The sequence below is a fragment of the Amblyomma mixtum genome, chromosome 2 (genome assembly GCF_055824585.1).
Source record: "Amblyomma mixtum isolate Tamu chromosome 2, ASM5582458v1, whole genome shotgun sequence".
NCBI classification, from domain to species: Eukaryota; Metazoa; Arthropoda; class Arachnida; order Ixodida; family Ixodidae; genus Amblyomma; species Amblyomma mixtum.
The window spans coordinates 98,345,802-98,371,159 of record NC_143013.1 but is presented as its reverse complement, the minus strand read 5'-3'; the positions used below and the strand labels follow the sequence as shown (position 1 = coordinate 98,371,159).

The following is a 25,358-nucleotide window of genomic DNA, read 5'->3' as shown; positions in this document are numbered from 1 at the left end:
AGCGGGGTCCTTCTAAAATTTGCGTCGTATAACCGAGGTTTTTAATGCATTGTCTCTATGGGGGTTTTGCCGGGACCGCACAAATTCGTTGTAAAATGCGGGTCGTCGCATGACCGGGGGACGTATAATCGAGGTTCCACTGTACTTTTCAAAAATAGACTTTTTTTGCGATTTTTGCGATCTGATCCCCACATCCCCCTTAAAGATTTCAGAAATTGCTGCCTTCTTGGTTCTTGAGGACTTCATTAAATAAGGTCCGAAGTGTTTACAAATCCTGGTGGGACACTGACATTGCTGCAGTCTCTCTCTGTGATGGTGGTATATGATTCTGTTTCCACTGAGCTGACCGCAAGCATTCTCGTTTGTCTCTCACCACTTCTGAATTGACTGGTTTGACCTTGCAATAATTTACTTGTTGAACAAAGAGTAGTGCAGTGGGTGCTGGTGGCTGACTTCAGTGTGATCATTTGCAGCGCTGCACGAAGAGTTGGAAACTGTGAAGAGTGAATGCGAGGGCTACCTCAAACAGGTGAGTGGCCAAGCTTCAGCACTCAGCTTCAGCGTGATGTCACAGAGAGAAGCGTACCAGCTTGCGCAGACTAATGACATAGCTCTCAGTGCCATCAACTGCATTTGTACCTGGTAGTGCACTGGATTTTTTCCTTGTGTTTTTGTGTTTTTCCTTGTGTTTGTGTTTGGATTTTTTTCCTTGTGTTTTTCCTTGTGATGAGCAGACTGCCACCTTAATTGAGAACATGGAAAGGAAAGCTGTATAGCTTTCCTTTGTAGCTGTATGGCTGCGCTCGGGTGGACGTCAATGAGTAATTACTCCCTTATTACCAATCTACTCCACCTTGGGGGATTCCCCTAAAACATTTGACCAACACATCACTACGTCGCAAGAAATTGCGCTCATTCCATATTTGGTCGCATTAATGGATGCACCTGAAAAACGAATGCAGCCTTTATTTTGTCAAAACATACATGTTTGCTAACGTAGTATTGCCTTGCAAGATACATGCAGCGCACCCTAGATTTTTTGTTAATTTTTGCATACGGAAGGTGTGTCATGTAATGAATACATGGTGGGACTAAAGTACTGTAATTTTGACCTGGAAGCATGCCATATGGTGTTTTAACCATTGTCTGTGCTTCAGCGCTCAGTGTTTATGCGTTACCCTCAATCCACATTCTTTTCACGTCATTTCCCTCGAGTTGCGATTTCAAGGATTGGCTCACTGGGCAAGTGGCCGTAGTTTCCATTGGCCATTCTCTTTATGCCGCATTCTGTTGCTCTAGTGGACATGTTAAACTAAGGGGCCCTTCTACAAATTTTCTGCAGGCTGCGAAAGACCTCGGCCTGGAAGCTGGCAAGACTCTCAAGCTGGAGTCCAACAAGGAAATGGGCTACTACTTCCGGGTGACACGCAAGGTCAGAGATGTTCAGTGGTTTCTGGCTCCCCTCTAATGACAGGTCATCATCATCATCAGCCTGACTACACCCACTGCAGGGCAAAGGCCTCTCCCATCTCTCTCCAATTACCGTATTTACCCAATTCCAACGCACCCTCGATTCCAACGCGCACCCAATTTACGGCACCAAAAAAAAAAAAAAATTTTCAAGCCCTGATTCTAACGCGCGCCCGATATTGGTAATGAAAAAAAAAAAAAACTACAAGCCCCGCTTCTAACGTGCATGTGACTTCCACGAATGAAAATAATTTGCAACCGTTTTTATATTTTAAGGGGAGATGCGGGTGAAAAAACCGCGATTTTTTTCGATAAAGTCGATTTTGTATTTTCTTGCGTTTTGTATTCCCCCAAGCCTCTTCTTTTATGTGTAAAAAAATCAAAGCCGATAATCAATGGGAAGTTAGTAAAAAATACTATTAAAGCACTCGCGGTGGCTCGCGAAAGTGCGAATTTGACCGAATTTCGGGAACGCGGCATTTCGCTCCACGGCGTCGCCCGCTCTTGAATATTCGCGGGGAAGTAGGCCTATTCATCGTCTACGAGAAGCCACTTCGGCAGCGGCGCATTCTTGATAAAAATACGAAAAAAAAAGATCGTTTCCCGCCCGAGTCGAGCGTCGCGACTGGCCCTTCAAATCACGTGGTACGATCGGAGCCGTTCCATTGGCTACGAGCATTCCACCGCACGGTCGGGCGCAGACGCTCTTTCTTCGTTCTGCCGCCACCGAGACGTGAACCAACGCTTCTGCCCGGGTTTTTCTCCTATCTCCGCTATGGATGTGACTGAGAAACGAGATTTTCGCTCACGCAATTTCCTGATAAAGCATCAGTATAAAGGAAGACGCCCCAAGCGCAAGCGGAGAGCTCCGGTTACGGGAGGTTCGTCTGCTGCTAGGCGTAACTGCGGCAACGGCGATGCTTCTTGCGGAGCATCCATGACTTCGTCAGTGCGTCTGAGCGAAAGATAAAGATCTTCGACTGTAAAAACGGGCGCGGGAGCGCTGTTATCTGTGAGATCGGCATGATGCACGACCTCGTCAGCGGCGCGGCGTGCCCCGCCTGCGGACGATGTAATCTCTGTCAGAGAGTCGGCCGCAAAACAGAAAGGAGTCTCATCGTTTTTGGAACTTTACCGCCGAAATGACGCGTTTCCGACAACCGTTGTTTCATCAACATATTCTTCGATCCGCGTATCTTGATCGTGCAACGGCAGTGATGAGGCGTCCGCCCGCGGCAGTGCACGGGATACCGTCGTCGTGAACGCGGTCCGTGGTCGCTGAGCACGCGACCAATGACAAGCGCCACACCGGTTGAAAACGGCTCCTGCGACGCAGAAAACGACGAGCAAACGTGCTCCCATGTTTCCAGCAGTTAGTGAGCTCCCACATCGTATAATGGCGATGACGATGGGCAGCTATGGGGCAGTTTCGGTTTGCACTCGAATCCAACGCACATGCGATTTTGAGACGTATTTTCCCCGAAAAAAGGTGCGCGTTGGAATTGGGTAAATACGGTAACCCTGTCCTTTGCCAGCTGCGGCCACCATATCCCCGCAAACTTCTTTCTCTCATCCGCCCACCTAACTTTCTGCCGCCCCCTGCTACGCTTGCCTTCTCTTGGTATCCGCTCCGTTGCTCTTAAGGACTAGCGGTTATCTTGCCTTTGCGTTACATGCCCTGCCCAAGCCCACTTCTTCCTTTAGGTAGACAGACCAAAGAGAGGATTAGTGGCAGACAAGAAGTGCACATTTCAAGAGCACTGCTGGAATGTCTGTTGTTTGTTGGCTAGTTGTTCGTCACGATAGATTCGCTCGGCAGCAACCTTTCTTGGCAACGAAAAGGAAGGCATAGGGGCAGAGCCTCTCTAACTGTGTCACTCTACCATTGGTTCAGTCACAGGACAGCTGCCTCGCACACTGCTCACTGTGCAGTTTTTTGCTCTGTGCTTGGAGCAGCTTTCACTGTCTATGGAAGGTGCTTGGAAGCGGACGTGCCTAAACAACTTGTTCCAATTGAAAAAACTGTTCCTTCTGCAACCCTCTACTGTTGAAAATGCACATTTATGCCAGAAGTATGCCTCGTGTAATGAGCGTTAGCAATATACTATATGTTTTTAGGGGAGAAGAGGGTCTCAGGAATAAATTTTTTATTATTGAAGTCACAACCATGAAATCTTCAGGGAACATGCATTTTTACGTGCTGATTCCAAATATGTAATTTAAATTTATGTACAACAAGTCCTTGTACACTTATGCAATATGTTAGGTAACTTTTGCTGAGAGTTTGAAAGAAACTTTGCTGCAGGGAACTTGTTAGATTGCATGCCATTGGTTTCTCTTGACATCAAGCTATGCAATAAGGGTAAAATTATCATCCTGCCTGTTATAGAAGGTGAGTTATAGGATTTTGAAATTATCAGTTTCTTCCTGTTTGTGAACTGGCAAATTCAAAGCCCTGTAACTCAACTTCTATGATGGGGAGTACAATAATTTTTCCCTTATTGCATAGTCTGATGTCAAGACAAGCCAGTGGCATGTGTCCTAGCTAGTTTCCTGCAGCAGAATTTTTTGAAGGCTCTTGGCAAAAAGTTAAATAACATATAGCATAAGTGCACAAGGACTTGTTTTACATAAAATTAAAATACATATTTGGAATCAGCATGCAAAAATACATATTTCTTGAAGATTCCATTATTGTGACTTTATTAACAAATTTTTTTTTTTCTAAGACCAGCTTCCCTGCTTAAGAGGAAACTAATATCGTATTCATTCGCATAACGTTCAGACTTTCAGCATGCGTGAAGTTTTTGGTGCTGAGTGCAGGAGGAGCCGGCGCTTCGGTCACGCAAGGGCTACACGACCATTGACACCAAGCAGAACGGCGTGCGTTTCCGCAACGGGGGACTCGCAGCAACCAATGGCCGCTTCCTGGAGGCCCGGGCTGCCTACGACCGCGCCCAGGAAGGCATCACAAAGATGATCGTCGAGATTGCTGGTGGGTACACCTGTCCATGTGATCTGCTTCCACTATTTGTCAGCGCTTCAGTGCATTTAACATTGTGTGTCTGATTTCAGTCATGTTCTATTCTCATCTCTGTTTCACTTTCTCTTCGACCTTTATTGCAGTAACTGATCTCATATTATTACGGGGGGTTAGCCCAGCGGCAGACGGGACAGGCCACAGTCAGAAGGCACACCGAACTAAATCACTCGAGCACAAACTGCCACGTCCTCGTCGTCATTCTCTGCCGAACGTCCCAAAACAACGTCGTCTTCGCCTAGCAACTATGCACCGTAACCTCCCCCCCCCCCCATCCTCCGCCGGGCGGAAGGAAGCACAGTCCCTGGGCGTCCTAAGGTGGTGGGTTTGGATGGTAGGGCTTAACTCTTTCGCTACCGCGGAAAAATGCACGATTTGGAGCGTATTGAAAGAAAATTTTTTTTCTCAAGAACTAATACACCCAGCACATATTGCAATGCATGAAATTGTAGCTTATTAGTTACACTTCTGAATGAAACAAACACCAGAGTTGTGTGTGCAAAAGTAAATGAACATTTATTTGTGAAATTTGCTAAAAACACAAAAAAAGTAAATAGCAAAAACAGAAATTACCGGCTGCACTAAGCCCGAACTTGATTAGAGGAAAACTGGAATATACAAACTGTTGCACATGTTTATAGCTGTCATTATTCACAGTTTCACCTATGAGAAAAATTTACTGCACTTTCCATGGCTTGTCAAGTCAGGGGTCATGACTGTGGTGCCACTGTGAAGAGCAGTCAGAGGTGAAGATGTGAAGTAGAGGTAGACTGACAAGTGCTTCACATAAGGTTTTATCTTTGTTCCTCCCTTGTTCTCTGATAGCCGAGCTTGTAGTTTCTTCTTTTTTTCATTCTTTTCGGTTGGTGTTGAATGGATTCTATGAGAGGATTGGGGGCGTGGACTTCTTTTCCCTCATCATACCCGAAGATTTCTTGAATGAGCTGCTCCCTGAAAGCCAGCTGATAAAATTTGGCATTTTAGGCACGCTCTAAAACATCAGGATCGATGAAATAAGTTTTATCGATGTGGTTCAAAAGCCAGGACACTTTTCAAGTGTTGCCAATAGAAGCTGCCGCCACTGAATCATCCGGGTCCGTTACGTGCAAAAAAACAAAAACAAAAAAGCGAAAAACCAATTTTGAGAAAAGATTTTTGATGGCAGAGGGCCAGAATAGATTATTCTGGTATTTCAGTAGAGATACAGTCGTGGCAGGTCAACAATTCCAATGTATATGATGATTCCAATGAACATCAGAATCTCCAACAGATGCACGTCTTCCCATGAGCCGTCACGCCGAATTTGCTGAAAATCTTCATCCATGCATACTTATTAGTGTTTCCGCACACGATCTTCATCATTTCCGCCGTGAAGAGCATCAAAAAAAAGTCGAGAACTCGAGCGAATCTCCGAGCGCCGCTCCGCAGCGATGTGCCGATATGGACACCTAGCTGTCGTCTTGGTTGAAAAACGCGACGCTACCTTGAGCATTTGGCAAACTGTCTTCGCCATACGTTGTCAAGACCCTGAAGCACAAAAATAAACCACTGTCATCAATTACAAACCGTAAGCACCGCAGAAAACACACAGCGAACGAAAACAGAACTTACATGCAAGTACGCGCTGACGTTCCAGGCTCCCGAGGCGAAGTCTTGCTGCCGAAACCGAAATCCAACGTTTGTACATTGTTGCCCAACTAATAACCGCTGCTTTCGTCGCAAAAAACGAAACCGAAACCGGCCGACGTGCTCGGTGTCAGCTTTCGCTTCCGAGGAGCGCGCGGCGACGCGGACGCCATTTTCTCCGGCTGACGGTGCTGCGGCCGTTCAAAGTTTTATTTTTCACGGCTCCCCCTCATGTCAAAACACTGAAACCAAGGATGCAATCGAAAGAGCAGTTGTTGAGCTCGCTAACTAGATGGCGGAGCACGTCCACAACGCTCCAAAATTAGCTTTTTTGCGCCGGCGATTTGAATCGATCATATGCGAACGATCGCCTATGGCGCGGTAGCGAAAGAGTTAAGACGGGCGACGTGTACGAGCTGTGTGGAGGGGGCCGCACGAGGAGTGTGGGGTTGCAGGGGCACGATCTCGTAGATCACATTGCTCAGTTGCCGCAAGACGCGGTAAGGACCCACGTAACGAGGCAGAAACTTCTCACACAGGCCCACACGACGCGCAGGGAGCCGGAGGAGTACGAGGGAGTCGGGAGGGTAATGGGCGTCACGGTGATGAAGGTCGTACCGTCGTTTTTGAGCGAGTTGTGAAGCGTCGAGGCAATCTCGAGCGATTTGGCGGGCGGCGTCAGCTCGGGCAATGGCATCACAAGCGTAACTGCTGGTACAAGGGTCGTGAGGCAGGAGGCTGTCGAAGGTAGCAACGGGTCGCGGCCAAAGAGCAGGTAGAAGGGGGAGTAGCCGGTGGTATCATGGCGTGTGGAATTGTAGGCAAACGTCACGAAAGGTAAACTGACGTCCCAGTCACGATGGTGTTCTGAGACATACATAGACAGCATGTCCGTCAGAGCGCGGTTAAGCCGCTCAGTAAGGCCGTTGGTCTGAGGATGGTAGGCCGTCGTGAACTTGTGGCAGGTAGAGCAGGGGCGCAGAAGGTCGTGGACCACTTTAGAAAGAAAGCAGGGGCCGCGATCCGTAAGCAGTTGACGAGGAGCGCCATGAAGTAGGACGACGTCATGGAGAAGAAAGTCGGCGACATCGGAGGCACAGCTGGTAGGGATAGCGCCCGTGATAGCGTACCGGGTAGTGTAATCGGTCGCAACGGCAATCCACTTGTTCCCGGATGTTGATGGGGGGAAAGGACCAAGCAGGTCGAGACCAACACGGAAAAATGGGTCAGTCGGGATGTCGATGGGCTGAAGCTGGCCACTGGGTGGAAGTGGGGGCGTTTTCCGGCGCTGGCATTGATCACAAGCAGCAACATAACCGCGGACAGAGCGGTAAAGGCCAGGCCAGAAGAACCGCCTGCGCACGCTGTCGTACGTGCGTGAGACGCCTAGGTGCCCTGCAGTAGGAGCGTCATGAAGTTGGGCAAGTACTGTGGAGCGGAGATGGGTCGGGACGACAAGCAAGAGGTCGGCGCCATCTGGGTGCATATTACGCCGGTAAAAAATATCGTGATGCAGCACGAACATTCGTAGAGCAGGATCGGAAGGGTCGCTGCGGAGGCGGTCGACTATGAGGCGCAGAGATGGATCACGGCGCTGCTCGTCACCAATGTTTAGAAAGTCTGATACGGACAGTACACAGTCGTCGGTATCACTGGTGTGGGAATCAGGGGGATCGACAGGATGGCGGGACAGACAGTCAGCGTCTTGGTGCAGCTGGCCGGACTTGTAGACAACACTAAATGTGTATTCTTGCAAACGCAAGGCCCAGCGACCCAGACGGCCTGTAGGGTCTTTAAGGGAGGACAGCCAACACAAAGCATGGTGATCTGTAACTACGCAGAAGGGCCTTCCAAACAAATAAGGGCGGAATTTTGTTAACGCCCAAACAAGAGCAAGGCACTCCCGCTCCGTAATGGAGTAGTTACGTTCGGAAGGAGAGAGCAGGCGGCTGGCGTAAGCAATCACACAAAAGTGCTCGTGTTGGCGCTGCGCAAGAATGGCGCCAATACCATGGCCACTGGCGTCTGTGCGAAGTTCCGTAGGCGCAGATGGGTCGAAATGGGCCAACACAGGTGGAGCCGTGAGGGCCGCAACAAGTGCCGTGAAGGAGCGAGCTTGGTCAAGGCCCCAGGAGAAAGGGACATCCTTCTTCAGGAGAGTGGTAAGGGGACGGGCCGTGTCGGCGAAGTTCGGGATAAACTGGCGAAAATACGAGCAGAGCCCGAGGAAACTGCGCACATCGCTCGAGGAACGGGGAGTGGGGAACTCACGAACGGCACGAACTTTGTCAGGGTCGGGCTTTACACCAGACGCATAAACCAAGTGGCCGAGGACCTTAATTTGGCACTGGCCAAAGGTGCACTTCTTGGAGTTCAGTTGGAGACCAGCGCGACGGAAGACCGCAAGGATAGCAGCAAGACGGCGTATGTGGCTTTCGAACGTTGAGGAGAAAACGACAACGTCATCTAGGTAGCACAAGCACGTTGTCCATTTGAAGCCACGCAGAAGCGAATCCATCATGCGCTCGAAGGTGGCAGGAGCGTTGCAGAGGCCGAAAGGCATAACTTTGAATTGGTATAGGCCATCGGGGGTGATAAAGGCAGTCTTCTCATGATCCCGTTCGTCAACAGCGATTTGCCAGTAGCCTGAACGGAGATCAATAGAAGAAAAGTAGCTGGCACCATGTAAACAGTCGAGGGCGTCATCAATTCTCGGAAGAGGATAGACGTCTTTCTTCGTTACTTGATTAAGATGACGATAGTCGACACAGAAGCGCCAGCTGCCATCTTTCTTTTTGACCAACACCACAGGGGATGCCCAAGGGCTGCTAGAAGGCTCGATAATGTTGTTTGCCAGCATCTTGTCCTCCTCTGTTTGGATGACATGGCGCTCAGGAAGAGAGACACGATAGGGCCTTCTGTGTATAGGGCTGGCATCGCCCGTATTGATGTGATGGGTCACGACAGAAGTTTGGCCAAGATCGAAGACATCACTGTAGGAAGCTAAAAGGGCGCAGAGGGCGTTAGCGTGGTCAGGTGGCAAATCCGCCGCGATCATCACAAAAGTAGGGTCCGGGCGTGAAGCGGCCGAGCGGGGAAGGGCATGGAGACCAGCGTTAGGCTCAGCTGTTAGAGCAGAAACTGTACATTCGGCCAATGGAACCAGTTCAGCGAGTGCGATGCCGCAGGGTAAAACTTGGGGGGAGAGACTGAAGTTCAGAATCGGAAGGTAGGTGCGGTTGCCGGTGACGGTCAGGACTGTGTGTGGAAGGATGACGTTACGCTGGAGGACAACGTCCTTGATTGGGTACGTGACGTAGACACCATCAGGAACGGCGGGAAACGGGGACATAGGGACATAGACTGCAGCGTCACGCGGCAAGCGAGTAAATTCAGCGGCACGTAAGCGAGGCGGCTTGGTATTGGCGCTTTCGGAGCAGAGCGGCAAGTCCAAACAAAGAAGGCCAGTGGCGCAATCAATTAGAGCTGCGTGCGTCGTTAAAAAGTCGATGCCGAGGATCACATCGTGGGGCCAATGGTCAAGGACAGTGAATGCGACAGGGGTTGTACGACCAGCAATGGAAACACACGCAGTGCACAGTCCAACAACGGCAGTGGCACTTCCGTCGGCGACGCGAACGGCTGAGGAAACGGCAGGTGTCACAACGTTCTTCAGACGACGGTGAAACGAGGAGCTCAGGACAGAAATTTGGGCGCCAGTGTCAATAAGAGCGGTAACTGGTGTACCGTCCACGCAGATATTGAGAAGGTTGCGGCAAGGAGCGAGGGTCAGGAGAGGATTTTCGGGCCGGGTCATCAATGCAGCATCACCTCCGGGAGCTGCATTGGTTAGTTTTCCGAGTGAGAGCCAGGTAAGGGTGGAGTGGACGGGCGTCGAAATTGCGGAGAACGGGAGCGGCGGATCTGAGGGGAAGGCGAGCGGCTGGACCTTCGCGGGGTCGAAGTGTCGAAAGCGTGCGGAGACTCAGCACGGGAAGACGTCTGGCGTGGTTCGAAGCCGGCACGGCGATCATAATTGGAACTAGGTCCGTAGTCTGCACAACGATCGTAAGTGGAACGAAGGTGAGGTGGTGAAAACCAACGGCTGCGGCAGTAACGGGAAATGTGGCCGACACGCGACATGTGGTCCGGGCGGGGGACGGGGCTGGGGTGAGCGTCGAGGTCGGTTCAGGTCGGGCGGGCTGGGGCGCGGCCGGGCGGCACTGACCAGGTACTCACGGCCGACGTCCACGGCAGGCCCAGGACGCCGAAGCTCCGTGACCAGGATGGCGATGAAGAGACCCCAGCACCTCCACCAAATATTACGGGGGGTTAGCCCAGCGGCAGACGGGACAGGCCACAGTCAGAAGGCACACCGAGCTAAATCACTCCAGCACAAACTGCCACGTCCTCGTCGTCGTTCTCTGCCGAACGTCCCAAAACAACGTCGTCTTCGCCTAGCAACTATGCACCGTAACAATATGATGCAAATGCACTACAGTTGAATCCCGGTACAACGAACGCCGCTTCAACGAAATTTTCGCCACAACGAAGTAATTTGCATTCCCCGTGAAACCCCCATAGGACTTAATGTATTAAAATTTCCTCAAAAACGAAGTACTTTGCGAGCACGTGTTCGCTTCTACGAATTTTTTTTGCGAATTTTCGCGGGTGAGTGGCCCCTCCGTCTTGTCTTTCTTCATAAGTTGAGTGCTGAAGAGCGACTTTCCCGTTCCCGCCGTCGCCGTTAATTTTTTTGCATCGCAGACTGTTGGGGGGGGGGGGGGGGGGGGGGGGGGGGTACGCGCACTCAATCGCACATCCTCCTCGCGCACGCCCTCGTGTGCTTTTTTTTTTTTTTTCTCCAGATGCCCACGTGATTTTTGAAGTGACGTCACGCCCCGCTCATTGGCTCTTTGCTGGGCTTCTTCGATTGATGTAGCCCGCTGTCATGGTGCTCGCGGTTTCCTGTCAAGCACGAAAGCGCGTCATGATCACTTGCTAGCGGTGTTGGCTGGTAAGCGTTCGCGGCCTCCAAGCGAAGAGGGGCTCCTCGAAAGCGCGTGTAAAATGCGCCAGCGCACGCCATCTGCTAGCGTTTCCGGCCGCGTCGTCTGCTAGGCACCGAGCGCGTTTCAGGCAGTCTGTGTAGACCGGTGGGCGGAGCCATCGGTGGGCGGAGCTTCGTGTCCTGTCGGAGAAGAAGAAAAAAAAAAGGAAAACGCGAGAGTGCAGGAAGAAGCCCACTCCGCGTCACCATTTCTTCCTTTGTGTGTGCACCGTTTAGCGTGGTCTCGTCGCGTCTCTGCTCTGCTGAATTCCTAGGATGTCGCCGCCGGCGGCAGCAAGCCCGCGAGAGCGCCGTGGAGCCTCTATAGTAGCACGCAGCGGTACAGATGCGATGAGGCCCGACGGCTCTCGAAACGATGTGGGGGAGGAGGCAAGTAGAAGAGGTGGTGAAAGAAGGAACGGAGAAGAGGAGGAGGAGAGGCGGCGTTGGGCGAGAAGAGAAGAGGAGGAGGAGAGGCGGCGTTGGGCGAGGAGACTTATGCAACGCCAGCCCGGGATCAGCCGACTCGTCTGTAATTTCTCGACAACGAAATTCCGCGACAGCGAAATTTTTCGTCCGCCCCGCCGATTTCGTTGTGGCGGGATTCAACTGTATCTTTGTGTGCAAAAGCTGTTACTGTAATCTTTCTGGCATATCAAGTGGTCGATTGTGCCACCCAGATAAATGCATGAACAGGGGGAACTGGGAAAGGGATTACACAGACAACTTATGGTTGAGGTGGTTATATGTGTGATGGCAGCTGGTATCACATATGTAATGATGATGCTATTTGTTGCACTCTCTCCTGACAATTTAAACGTTGTCAGTGCAGTCTCGTTAAAGTGGGCTAAAATATCTACTGGCAGGATTTCATATTTTCAAGGTTTTTACAAATGCTTCAAAAATCATTGCTTATTTTGGGCGTTTGTCGTGCATTATAGCAGTTGTCAGTATGATTCAGTATTCAACCTTATACCATTAGAGCCTCAAGCTGCAAGTGTATAAGAAATTAGATATGAACTGGCACAGTTACCTTGCTGTAGTTAATCACAACTGTTAAAACCATTCTTAGTTGTGGCCGCCGCGGTGGCTCAGTGGTTATGGTGCTCGGCTGCTGACCCGAAAGACGCGGGTTCGATCCCGGCTGCGGCGGTTGAATTTCTTTGGAGGAGAAATTCTAGAGGCCTGTGTACTGTGCGATGTCAGCGCACGCTAAAGAACCCCAGGTGGTTGAAATTTCCGGAGCCCTCCACTACGGCGTCTCTCATAGCCTTAGTCGCTTTGGGACGTTAAACCCCATAAACCATAAACCAAACCTTTCTTAGTTGTGATCCCTAGAAAAGAAAAGATAATACTTTCATTTTGAAGACATGTTGGGAAGTGCTATCATGACAAAACAGGTTTAAAGAACAGGTCGAAAGAGCTGCCGTGGTGGCCGAGTTGTTACGGTGCTCGGCTGCTAACCCGAAAGACCAGGATTCGATCCCGACCACTGCGGTCGCATTTTGATGGAGGTGAAATGCTAGAGACCAATGTGCTGTGCGATGTCAGTGCACGTTAAAGAACTCCACGTGGTCGAAATTATCCGGAGCCCTTCACTATGGCGTCCTTCATAGCCTGGGTAACTTCGGGACCTTAAACCCTATAAACGTAAACGTGAACAGGTCAAAAAGAACACGAGAACAGGTCAAGAATCATAAAATAGTTTGATATAGCTGAAATTCAGAAAAATCCTGATGGCACTTAAGTCTTCTTAGGGGGAGGAATGCGAAAGCGTGTGTTTTGAAGAAAGCAAAGGTTTTTGAGAAAAGGAAAGGGCGCAGTAGCTCTCAAATCTCAACATCTAGGTTGAAACCTCAATCACACCTTGAAGCATGCAATCATTTTGACATATTACAAAATTTTAGACTATGTCAGCTAATCTAAAAACTCATTTTTATTCTATGATCAAAACGACTGCTGCACAGACTGCCAGATATAAACGAACTGACTCTACCCACGCCGTGTGTATTGTGTACAATGTTTGGAATTTCAGATGTTGTTATGCACGGGCGCTCAGGCATGCACGCTTCAAAAATGTCTGTAGTCGGTGTATCAGTTCAGTTCACTTCACTTTCGTCATCGGGCGTACTGTCTTCCGAAAAACTCTCATCAGACATGTATTTTTCACTAAAAGATGTCTTCAGCACTGTCGAGCGCATTTGATATCCCGCATTTCTTGAAATTACAACCGGTGAGCTCCTCAGGAATGCTTGCCCATGTCCAGCAGTGCAGGCTCTCCCTACCTCATCCAGACCATGTAGCAGCACTTGACGCAGTGGAGATGCTTTCGGTAGCTACGATTACATTCCTGTTAAAACAGCCAAGGACAGCTTTCGCGGTCCCAATACCATGGGAGGCGTGATCGTCATAGGCGTCGCGAGGCCAGGTCAGCGTAGTGACCTGGTGTCGAAATCAAAACTACCGACCTACATTACTGCTATATAGCACCTCCTTTCACTCGAAGCGTGGTGGTAATGGCGCTTGATAATAACGAAACCGGAATTGTGGATTTTGGCCGAAAATTGTTTGCATCCGCATATAATGCGAGGTGGAAATTTGACCTGCTGAAATCCTGAAAAAAAAACCTCATATTATATGCGAGCTTTTACGTTAATATGGTTTCGCGAATGCACTACTTCCGCATCCTCCGCAGCAGTACCTGCTATATATGAAATGGAGCATAGCGACCGTGTACATTTCGCATGGTCATCCAGTATTGCGGTACTTTTCACTGCAACGAATATAAAGTTGTGTACTTCATGATAATACCTTGGAAGCCTCAAAAAAACAAATAGTGAGTAGCTACAAGGCTTTGTTTTAAGCTGTTGTGTGAGTGCACAAAGCCTGTGTGTTTTGATCGCTCAGGGAATGAAATGTGGATCAGTGAACAAGGCAGTAAGTGTTGTACATCAAGAAGCCTTGCTTGCGGCCTCCTTGGAATGGGCCGGCTCCTTGCCTCATTGCTGCTTTGCCTTCCGTGCAGCTGGCTACTGGGAGCCCCTGCAGCAGCTCTCGGAGGTCATCTCTCACCTGGACGTCCTGGTCAGCTTTGCAGTGGTGGCTGTGTCGGCCAGTGGCAAACCCTACGTGCGACCCACCATGCGACCAAAGGGCAAGTGGATCTCTGACAGTGGGGGTTGTGTGTCAGTGGTGGTCTACAATGCGTTGCCCTTGTCAGGTGCCGCTCGCCATTTCTCGCCAGGAACTTTCTGTTTTTCACATGAATAATGTAGTCTGTACTGGTTCCGAGGAAGTCATTCGTGATTTCAGTGCAAAACACCAGCAGTTTTTTTCTTTGGGTTGGGGGTGACGTATGTCACAATCAGGGTTCTCCTCTGAAATTCTTGAGAGGTGGGCATCTGTTGACTGAGGAGGAGAGAAGAAGAGGAGCTGGTCTGGAAATCTAGACACCTTACTAATGTCAAAATTATGCAAGAAGAACGCAATTTCTTGTTCAGAACAGCGATAACAGAGTAGAACCACACTATTATGTTCTTATGCGCTAAAGGCATTTGACCTAAAGGCCTTTACCACAAATACCCTGGAGGCATTGACCTTGAAGGCCATCACACAGGTGCTCCCTTCAGCAGGTGTGCCACCTGCCACAAAGCAGACTTCAAAAAGGAGGAATATGCACCCAGTAGTACTACCGCACTAAGAGTGCATGAAAGCAAGGAAAGCCTCGGAGCCGATCTGCGCCACACCATCTCGTACAGCGGTGCCAGCACCCCGTCTCTCACAGCGTAGTCTAGTTTTTGCGGAGAGCTTAATCGCTGCCTTTGTTACTTTCTCTCATTCTCGCAAAGGTGATCGCGCCTAAATGCCGAGCTAGGAACAAGGATGCAGCAAAAAAAGAAGTCTGCGCTCGTGCGCTCCACAGGCAGAGGCGCAAGCAATAACGTCACGGTGATTATGTCGCAGTAGTTGTATCTACTAGTAAGGGTGCGAGTCTACTGTGCAGGACAGTTCTGTGCGCTTTACATCGTCAAGTTAGGCGCCCTCTTGTCCAGCCATGACCTAATCGAGTGGTGGGTGATGGTCATAGGCATGGGCAGCCAGGCAGGCTGGTTGACGGAAAATCCACTGCTGCCCATAATGGTGGCAACCCTGGTCATATATCATGGTTGACAAAACCCATCTACGGAAGTATACCAAAGGACGTGCTATCATGCTGACTTTTGTGAGAATTATTATTTACTGCATGTTGTAGCGAGTAAGAAGAGGTGCCCCACTTGCCAATTTGAAGAGCGGTAAATTTATCTTAAATAAAGAAATCACTGCTAACTGTAGTGCTCTCCCAGCAAAAGCTGCTGCTGCGCATTGTACACAATTATGTGCCTGGCACCTGGAAGCATTAACATGAATGTCATATATTAAAGAGGGCAGAACTGAGTGAAAGGTTGGGAAGATACAAGAGACCAGAGTTTTGGCTGTCTGTTGAGGTAGCATGTCGTCTCTTGTGGTGAAAACATACCTACCAAACGAGAGGGCCGTTGCTCCATGTGCAAGCTCATTTATTCTGTTTATGTAAAAAGAAGGCCTGGCAATGCAAGGGAAGTCTTTAGCCAAGTTTTTCTTCTTAGGCTCAGATTTTCGCACACGATACAATAATCGGACATTTTCTCTCTTCTTAATCTGTTGTTAATTGAACTTTATTTGCGGACCACGCTCTCCTTGCTAAGAGAATGGGATGGCAGTCTTGGGGCTGATGAGGCGAGTCTGAAAGGCACTAAAAATATGGCAGTGCATTACAGTTGGGAGTGACTCTCAGACTGCTTTGAGCGTTGCTAAAAAGGCTTGAATGTAAATTGCCTGGCAGTCTGGCTTTGTTCATCAGTGTTGTACTAAGATTATGATTCCTATATACACAAAGAGAGAGAGGATTGAACAGTTGAGTGTGAATTGCTTTTAACTTTGCTCAAGTTGTTATCTCTGCCCTTGTCTAGATCGGACTCTGTGAGTGAAGTGTTAAGAAAAGCACATACATGACAGCAAATTAAAGGTGCTTTAAGTTACCCCGAGAGCAGTTCCATAAAATTTTTGTTCTTTATAAAAATCAATTACAGTCGACGACCGATTTTTCGGACTCTCTAGGGACCGCGAAAACGCCCGAAAAATCGGGCGGTCCGGAAAATCAAATTTCACCGAAAAAATCGCGAACTTATTTCCACTATGCCAGAGAAAGCGGCCAATTGTATTGCACACATTCTAAAGCTCCTCATGACTATATTTCGCCGCGCGAAATACCGTATAAACGCGTATAAGGGCCGCACTTTTTTTTTTCCAGATTCGAGGGCCAATTTTCGGGGTGCTGCCCATACACGCGATATGCGAAAAAAAATTTTTTTTTAAGTAAAAACACACCAACCAGGGAATGAGCGACATTTATTCTACGTTCAGTCGTTACTCGCGAAGTATTTAGACTCCTGAGCTGGTGCTGCGCTCTGGTGCACGCTCATGCCAAAAGAAGCCGCGCAGCACGTCCGCTGTCAACGCGTAGCCGTTGTTCCGAAATTCCATCACATAGAGGAGCAGCTCTTCTTCCAGTTCAGGAAACTCGCACGGCTTAACTCGGAAAGCGTGCTTTTTGCAGCTTGTGTTTCTCTTTTGGTTGCACCATCATCGGACGCACGTCTCGGCGACGTCGAATTTCCCGCCCGCCGCACGCTTACCGACCGCGTTCCAGAGCTAACTCCCAGCCGTGTAGCTTAAGGTGCTTGCCCATCGCGCTAAAACTGTGAAGCTCGGCGGCAGCACGCGAAAGCCACTATCACGGCGAACGCGCTAACACGCATGCTAACACGCCACGAAAGACTGGAGCTGGCGATACTCATGCCGATGTGAACAGCGGAAAATCGCGACATAGAAAAATGTTGATGATAATGATCACGGCGCCATCCATAGACGGCACTTGGAAGCTCCGGTGCGCGCGCGTGGCCTCCGCGAACGGCGCAGCGCCGGAGCAGATCGCGGCCGCGATAAGATCCGGCGGCGCGGCGTGCGCCGCCTCCGCGATCAAGCGCTCCGCGACCGTATTTGCGTTCCGTGTTCGGGACTAAAAGACTCGGCACAGATGAGTTCCGTGAACTCAGGCTACGGTTCAAGTTCGTGCGGCGGAAGACATTCAAGGACAGTACGAATTCGAAAACACGCGAGCGCAATGTGCCGACTCGCGCAGAATTTCAGCGTCGCAAGAGGCTCCCTTTAAGCTTGAATTTCGTTTTGTTTGATCAAGTTTTCGATATCTCCTGCAGTCTGAATGAATGAGGTTCCACTGTACACATTATATGGCGGCTTGGATACTGGCGGCGAGGCGAACGAGGTCCGAAAAATCGAGTGGTCAGTTGCGGTGCGTCCGAAATTTCAAGCGCTCTTACACATTGGCTCCATGGGCCATGTCGCGGTGCCACGAAAAAGTCTGAATAATCAAGCATGTCCGAAAAATCAGGCGTCCGAATTTTCGGTCGTGGACTGTACTCTGCTGTTTCTGGCAATGCTGTTTTTTTGGCAGCAAAGACATTTACTGCTGGGAAAATTGATTTGATAGTGGGACATTTTTTTCCCTCGGTACCGTAGTACATGGACCCATGTGTGATGAGTGGCATAATTTGGGGATAGCAAAAATGGAAGAAAAAAGTTTTCATCCACATATAATGTGAATAAGGAGAGGCATTCAGCTTGAAGACATTTTAGGAGTCGCTAGAGCCGAACGTCCTCCCATTATTTGTGTACACCAGTGCACTGGATACAACACATGTGGCGTGGGTAGCAGATATCTAGCACATACATACAGATCTGAGCATCGCACTTGCACCTACTTGTGTCCTGCGCCACAAGCATACACAGACCACACCCCGCATACACACAGGTGGGCAGGCTTCAGAAATGTCTGTAGTTGGAAGGAGATTTAGAGATTGTCATCGTTGGGTGTAGAGTCTTTCAAAGATAGCTCTTGTAAGAGATATCTTTCCATAGAAACACGTCCTTGGTCTTCGGTGAAATTGTCCTCAGTTTCCCTTTAAAGGGACCCTGAAATGATTTTGATGGGCATATTCTAGTGCAACAGATCTGTACAGGTGGTCTTTACGGGTATTTGAGTCAAAATGGAAAGCTCTGCATGGACTCTACAGTTTAGAAATCATTTTTAGAAATCGCTGCTCTCAAAAGCTCGCAGTCAATTAGGGCAACACGTTATCACCGCGTCCGCCACCCCGATGGTGTCAGTGGGCAGTCTGGGTAAGCCTCACCCAGTCTAGTAGCAACCTGGAGCCTGGCAGATGGCAGATGCCAGGCGCCGGCCACTTTTTCTTCATAGGGGGGGTATAATGCATTACAACTGCTCTTGCATCATTTGAGAGAACATCAGCCCAACACATGCTGAAGGTGCTCACAACCAGTATGCTCCTGGTGAGCATGCCAGAATCAAGGGAGAGATTGTGCCTGGCTTCATTCACTTGTGTTGCCAGTTTATGTTCTTGGCTTTTCATGCGGTGAAATTGCCAAGTGACCTGTGACGACTGCGTGTTGTGTTTCCATGCAGGTTCAGGCGTGATAAAGATGACAGCCCTGCGGCATCCCCTGGTGGAGGCCCAGGAAGATGTTCTCTTCATCCCAAATGATGTGGAGATGTGCAAAGGTGACAGGCGTTTTCCTCATGTCTGCACCATGCAAATCACCGTATATTGGTGATTCACCACAGATGGTGAAATCACCATCTTTGCACTAAAGAGTGTCGCGGCAAGGTAAAGGAGAGTTGTGGGTATGCTTCGACTTATGTTAGGAGTCAACTTTTTTTTGACAGCAAAAGCTGTAAATTGTATGGTCAGCTTATATTCGGAGCCAACTTACTATATACATGGTGATATACGGTACTTGGGACATACACGAGAATGAATTTGCAAATTGTAGGACAACTCTCATCTGCTTTAACCTTTTTTTGCAGTTCCAAAGGATGAGGGTTAACAAGCTTGCATGCAAGTTAGCTAACACATAATGTCCTACGTAATGTGAGGCAGCGGTTAAAAAAACGAAAATGCTTGCACACTGCAGATATGAAACTCGGAACAATGCTGCTGGTGTGATGGCTTGGACCAGTTCTCCTCATTATGTTTTAATACAGACTTAAAAGTTTTGTGGAGTATAAGTTAGCAAAGATGGTTTGCATTCTGTGCACATTCTTCAGAGGGATCACTTTTAAATTTTGTTCTTCCTCCATCTCGCTCTTTCATCTTTCTCTAGGTTCCAGTTCTTGCTACATTATCACTGGCCCCAACATGGGCGGCAAGTCTACTTACATCCGATCGGTGAGTACTGCTGTTTGCTGTTTCATTCAACGGGAACCCTTTAGTAATTACGAATGCAACTTGTCCAGGAGCTTATCTCAAAGTCTACACTTGAGAAATTTTGTTTTCAATGATCCAAGGACAATCATTTCAACCACGAACTCACCCTTGAAGGTGGCGCTGGCGGTGCTGATGGCGCAAGTGGGCAGCTTCGTGCCATGCGACTCTGCTGAGCTGTCACTGGTGGACGCTGTGCTGACGCGCATCGGAGCCGGCGATCAGCAGCTCAAGGGAGTCTCCACTTTCATGGCCGAGATGCTGGAGTCGGCCCACATCCTCAGGGTAAGGTGCGCTCTCTGTGGATCAGACTGGAACTGGATCATCTGATGACCTGGGGATCATCGTCCCCTATGTAATACCCTCCCCGGAGGGCCTTTAGGGTATTTGAATAGATAAATATATAAATAAATGACTTAGATTGGGGCTTTCTGCGTTTCCTCCTCTTTTTTTTTTACCAAACTCTATTCTCTCAAAAATTTTCATTTCAGTGTTTTATCTCTGTTTATTCTTCTGTTAGTATTAAGTCTGCAACATCCTTGGTGCTGTGAGCTTTCACTCTTCATTTATTTTTAATCTGGCAGAGACAGCATGTATGTCTGCAGGGCCCTTGAACTCTGCTTGAACAGTTTAAAACTTTGAAATTCTAGTCTTTCATGGCTGAGATGTCTTTAGTAGGCAGACACCTCTACTGGCCACCTTTTGTAAAATACAGTTTGAAAACACATTGGTAGAGGTTGAAGTGTGCATACTTCATGACAGATGTTGCTTTGCCTGATGAGCAACTCGCATTTTTCCAAGCTTTTTGTGGAGTCATTGCAATTTGTCTAGGCGGCCGCGATGGCTCAGTGGTTATGGCGCTTGGCTGCCGATATGAAAGACTCGGGTTCAACCCCAACCGCGGCGGTCGAATTTCGAGGGAGGCGAAATTCTAGAGGCCCATGTACTGTGCGATGTCAGTGCACGTTAAGGAACCCCAGGTGGTCGAAATTTCTGGAGCCCTTCACTACGGTGTCTCCATAGCCTGAGTTGCTTTGGGACATGAAACCCTCATAAACCAAAACCAGCAGTTTGTGTGTAAACCAGAGGAATATAGGTAGACTGAGGATATGTTTAAAATTTATTTTCTTGAGGGAGGTTAAAACTATGGTTACCTTTTGAATCGTATGCAGAATGTATTTCATACACATTAGGTTGAGCAATGCCATTTTTTTTTTTTTTCACTGATAATGTGACTAAAAAAATTTGAATAGAACTTCATGCCTTTTTCATTATTGAGTGGGCCTTTTCTAATGACTCAAAATGGGCTCGTTGTGACAGGTTCTTGCTAACCAACCTCAGTAACAATCAAAAGAAGAAGATAAGAAAGCTGTACTGCATTGCTGGCACAAGTCTCCAAAAAGTTTTGTTTCTGTGTTGTTGCCAACAGATTGAGAGTTGTGTGTGAGCACACAGCCGTGCTGCAGGAGTAGATAGTAGCTTCGTGTTTGCGGAGTGAACCGTGTTTGTGTGCTGCCATGCAGAATGCCACAGCTGACAGCCTGGTGGTGATTGATGAGCTTGGCCGGGGCACCTCCACTTACGATGGCTTTGGGCTGGCCTGGGCCATCTCCGAGTGAGTTAAGGGCACGCCACGCTTGGGCTTCTCTGTTTTTAAGTCTCTATTTATTTATTACTTTTTTTGTGAACTTCTCTTCACGTTATTGAATATGTAGGCTTTGTTTGTGCTACGGAAATTTGAATACCAGTTTTCTCGGCTGCTAGTTCACTGTAACTGAGGCCCGTGTCGACGCTCGTTATTTCTGTCTGAGACTCGACGCCATAGCCTTAAGGGGGGTAGAGTGTCTTAGAAATAAATTTTTAATAATGAAGTCACAATTATGAAACCTTCAGGGAACATGCATTTTTTTGTGCCGATTCCAAATATGTAATTTAATTTTATGTAGAACAAGTCCTTGTGCACTTATGCAATATGTTAGGTAACTTTTGCTGAAAGGGTGAAAGAAATTCTACTGCAGGGAACTTGTTAGAGTGCATGCGATTGGTTTCTCTTGCCACCAAGCTATGCAATAAGGGTAAAATTATCATCCTGCCTGTTACAGAAGGTGAGTTATATGATTTTGAAATCATCAGTTTCTTCCTGTTCGTGAAGTGGCAAATTCAAAACCCTGTAACTAAACTTCCGTGATAGGCAGGATAATAGTTTTGCCCTTATTGCATAGTTTGATGTCAAGACAAGCCAGTGGCATGCGTCCTAGCAAGTTTTCTGCAGTAAAATTTATTCAAAGCTCTCGGCAAAAAGTTAAATAACATAACATATTATATAAGTGCACAAGGACTTGCTTTACATAAAATTTAATGACATATTTGGAATCAGCATGCAAAAATACATGTTTCTTGAAGATTTCATTATTGTGACTTCATTAACAAAAATTGTTTTATTAAGACCAGCTTCCCCCTTAACGTGCATTGTGGTGGTCACATCACCTTCATTCGTACTAAACAAGCATTTATTATAAATGGAGCCATCACAAACGGGCTTTGACCTGTGAGCGTGCGGGCCCGAAACTGCAAAGCAGTATACTACACTGTGTTCTGGCCTGTTCCTAGTGTCCTTTCTCTTGCATAATGCAGCTGCAAATAGCGTCCAGTTACTGTCTGTGTTGGCCGCTGAGCTGTGAGTTGTTCGTGCAGGCATCTGGTGAAGGAGGTGGATGCCTTCTGCCTGTTTGCCACCCACTTCCACGAGTTGACCGAGCTGGCTGCCGAGATGCCCTGCGTTCGCAACGTCCACGTCACAGCCGATGTCCGCGAGGACAGCTTCACGCTCCTGTACAAGATCAAGCCAGGTGGCTCTCTCTTTTTCACTTGTTCAATGACATTGTCTTAAAAGCAATTTCAGAGCTGGCATACCCTCCATACCGAGCAGCACATGGCATCGGCCCAGTATTGGAATACATTGGCAAAGGCTTGTCTTTTATAGGGCCGGTCTTTGCCAGTGCATTTCCAATATTGGGCCAATGTTCTGTGCTGCTTGCGATGATGCAAGCTGACCTGCCATGTAGCACATGAACTTAGAAGTAGGGTTGTGCGAATATTTGAAACTTCCAGCACAAATGGAATTCGTTTGTTATTTGTTCATATTCGATTCAAAAGTGGATATTTAAGAATTTTAAAATTTTTGCAGTGACTAAACATTGCCAACATTCATAAGTCAGACCACTGCAAAGCCACAATATCCGGGCAGATTATCCGAAGATCAAGTTTCAGGTGCCAGGAAAACAGTATGAAGGCTTCCTCTCCACTTTCTTCTCCATCATTTTATTGTGTGGACCAATCACATTCTGAGGCTGCTAGGCTTGGATCTCATGCGCAGTTCTGCATGAGGTTCCCACATGAAAACTGGGTGCCTACCACCCGCTTCGAGGAGTCATTGTGCGAAATTGCGCAGTTTTTTTGTTTGATTCTGCCGTATCAATGTGTTTCGTACTTAACGCCCACACCCATGACACTCGCCTAGTCGCCTTCACGGCACTTCTAGCTTAAGCTCCGCCATCTCGTTTCTGCCAGCTGTCGTATGCGGAAAACCCCACTTTGAGATGTCACCAGCAGGACAAGTGATTGTGCACAAATCCTGCCTTCACCATGATTCATTGTAACCCGCGCACCCTTTATGGACACCAAAAGGCAGGCTTGAAGTCAATAGAAAGGCCTCTGTGACTAGGCCAAAAAATAGTATGGCCGCACAGTTTTGGTTTCTCAGCTTTGCTGCCAGCCCATGGCAACGGCAGTTATTGGCTGCACATTCGCCGATATAGCTGCTTATAGCTTCGTTCAATATAGCTTTATCCCAATATAGCTGCATGCCACTTTCAAACACGGCCTGACGCATTGATGGTTATTTATTTTTCATTTTAGAAGCAGCACATGGCAACCTTATTTAAAACGATGAATAGCATATGTTTGTATGTTAAACCTTCAACGCCTTGAACCATTGGGCAGTCCTCTTCCAGTGCGGGGTGTTCATGACTGGCTGCTGCAATGTCGGCCTGCTGATAATTAAGCCTTGCGAGCGGTGAGGCTTATGCATGGTAAGGAGCGTGGCTATATGGCTGTACCTTTTCACAGGTGTCTGCAGTCAAAGCTTTGGTCTGGAAGTTGCACAGCTGGCCCGTTTTCCTGACCATGTCATTAAGGTATGTGTGTCCTTCAAGTCACATGGTATACAGAGTTCCTGTCACTGACTGCGTTGGTTACGTTTTGTGGCATATAGTAAGTTCTCAAGGCTATCATGTACCAAACACCATCCTATCATTAATTCACTTCTCTAGTTGTTTTCTTGTACCAAGCTTGGCGAGCGTGTCGTGATGTCCTGGCAGCATTTTACGTTAGAATAAACTTTAACTGTTAGTCTGCGCTTGTGTGTTGCTTCAGTCCCCTGTATGTGTCCCTTTCTTGTTGTGCACAGTATCTTAGCATAGATCCTAATCAACTTGCATTCTAGTGATTCTATTTTAAGGTCTAGTTTCAGTTCATTGCTCTTTTTGCAAAGTCAGGTAATGTGTGCATGTTTAACTCACAATAGGTTTGAAGATTCGAAAATGGTTTGCAGCTAATAAGCTGATTGGCTGATTGACTCACTTTGTTTCCTATTAGGCCTCGACTATATTTATGCTATGCCTATGCCTTTGTAAGCGTAAATCTAGCTGCCTAGCTTCAAGTCTTGTCAGGTTACATTATATGGTCACTTAGGCTCAGGTGATTGTGTATTGGTTGGCATAATCTTTGTTGCAGCATGGCTAGAGGTCAAATGTGAGTCATATAAATTTAGGCTGAAATTAAAAAGAGTAAGAACATTATGAGGGTTACTGGGGATAACATGGACTTGGCAGGTACTAGACAGGAGTCACTGGAAGGGAACTTTGTCCTTTTGTGGACTCAGTTTCACATTATATTATCGTGATGATGTAGTAGTGATGCATTTAAAGTGTAAGCTGGAAGTACAGTAAACCCTCAGTAATTTGTAAGACTGGAGTAAGATTTCAAAATAAGCAAAGTACAGAAATTTTCGGTGCACTAATTTGTAATGCAAACTCCACACGTAAACCGGGCTTTAGTTGTAAAAAGAAATGTGAAGAAGCATGGCAATACAAGAAACATAGCGTACAAAGAGTGCGTGATCACTTTGATAATGGCAACTTCAGTGTCATATGTATATTGAAATTAAATCGTTTTCTGTATTGCTTTGTAATCCTTGCCGTGCAATTGAATTTTCTTTGAAGAATTGTTTCACACATTCGGTGCAGGAGGCAAGGCAAGTCCTGTCGCAGTACGAAGACACTGGAGCAGGAAGTGACACTGTCCCTATGGAACACTAATTAATTAATTTTTTTGTCTGTGTTTATTGTGGTCTAACTGTAAAAATAAAGCAGTTTTGTCATTCATGTGCAGAAGTCCTTAACTACAGTGCTAACACATGCTTTCTATTGGAGGAGATGACGATACTTGGTATATATATACAAAAATGCAAGTCCATGAACAAAAGACATTTGTTGGCTGAAATGTCAGCCAGCCTTGCAAAAGAGGTTGACAGAGGTTGCAAGTGATTGAGCGATTGAACGGTGTGTCGTGTTAAAAAATTTCCAAATCTTGGAACCCGTCGCTCTGGCAGCTCGAGCCGCCGGGTTTTTGTGCCGTGGTGGCCGTGGTAACGTTTTCGCGTATATATGAAACAGGCTTTACCCTGCATGTGGGCGTGACTAAAAGCGTAGTTAACAGCACAGTGGGATTC

The 25,358-nt window shown here is 47.8% G+C and overlaps 1 protein-coding gene across 1 annotated transcript in view; it reads left to right on the top strand.

The window, feature by feature from the left end:
* The window catches only part of spel1 (DNA mismatch repair protein spel1), an 82,309-nt gene extending 57,298 nt beyond the window's left edge, over window positions 1-25,011 (top strand). Inside the window, exons 16-26 of the mRNA XM_089572229.1 lie at window positions 474-529; window positions 1,343-1,432; window positions 4,294-4,465; window positions 14,212-14,340; window positions 18,769-18,864; window positions 19,467-19,531; window positions 19,685-19,852; window positions 21,091-21,182; window positions 22,262-22,416; window positions 23,696-23,763; window positions 24,874-25,011. Coding sequence (XP_089428355.1) covers window positions 474-529; window positions 1,343-1,432; window positions 4,294-4,465; window positions 14,212-14,340; window positions 18,769-18,864; window positions 19,467-19,531; window positions 19,685-19,852; window positions 21,091-21,182; window positions 22,262-22,416; window positions 23,696-23,763; window positions 24,874-24,945 — 1,163 coding nt within the window. The 3' untranslated portion in view covers window positions 24,946-25,011. The remainder of the gene's footprint in view (window positions 1-473; window positions 530-1,342; window positions 1,433-4,293; window positions 4,466-14,211; window positions 14,341-18,768; window positions 18,865-19,466; window positions 19,532-19,684; window positions 19,853-21,090; window positions 21,183-22,261; window positions 22,417-23,695; window positions 23,764-24,873) is intronic.
* The last annotated feature ends 347 nt before the right edge of the window (window positions 25,012-25,358 follow it).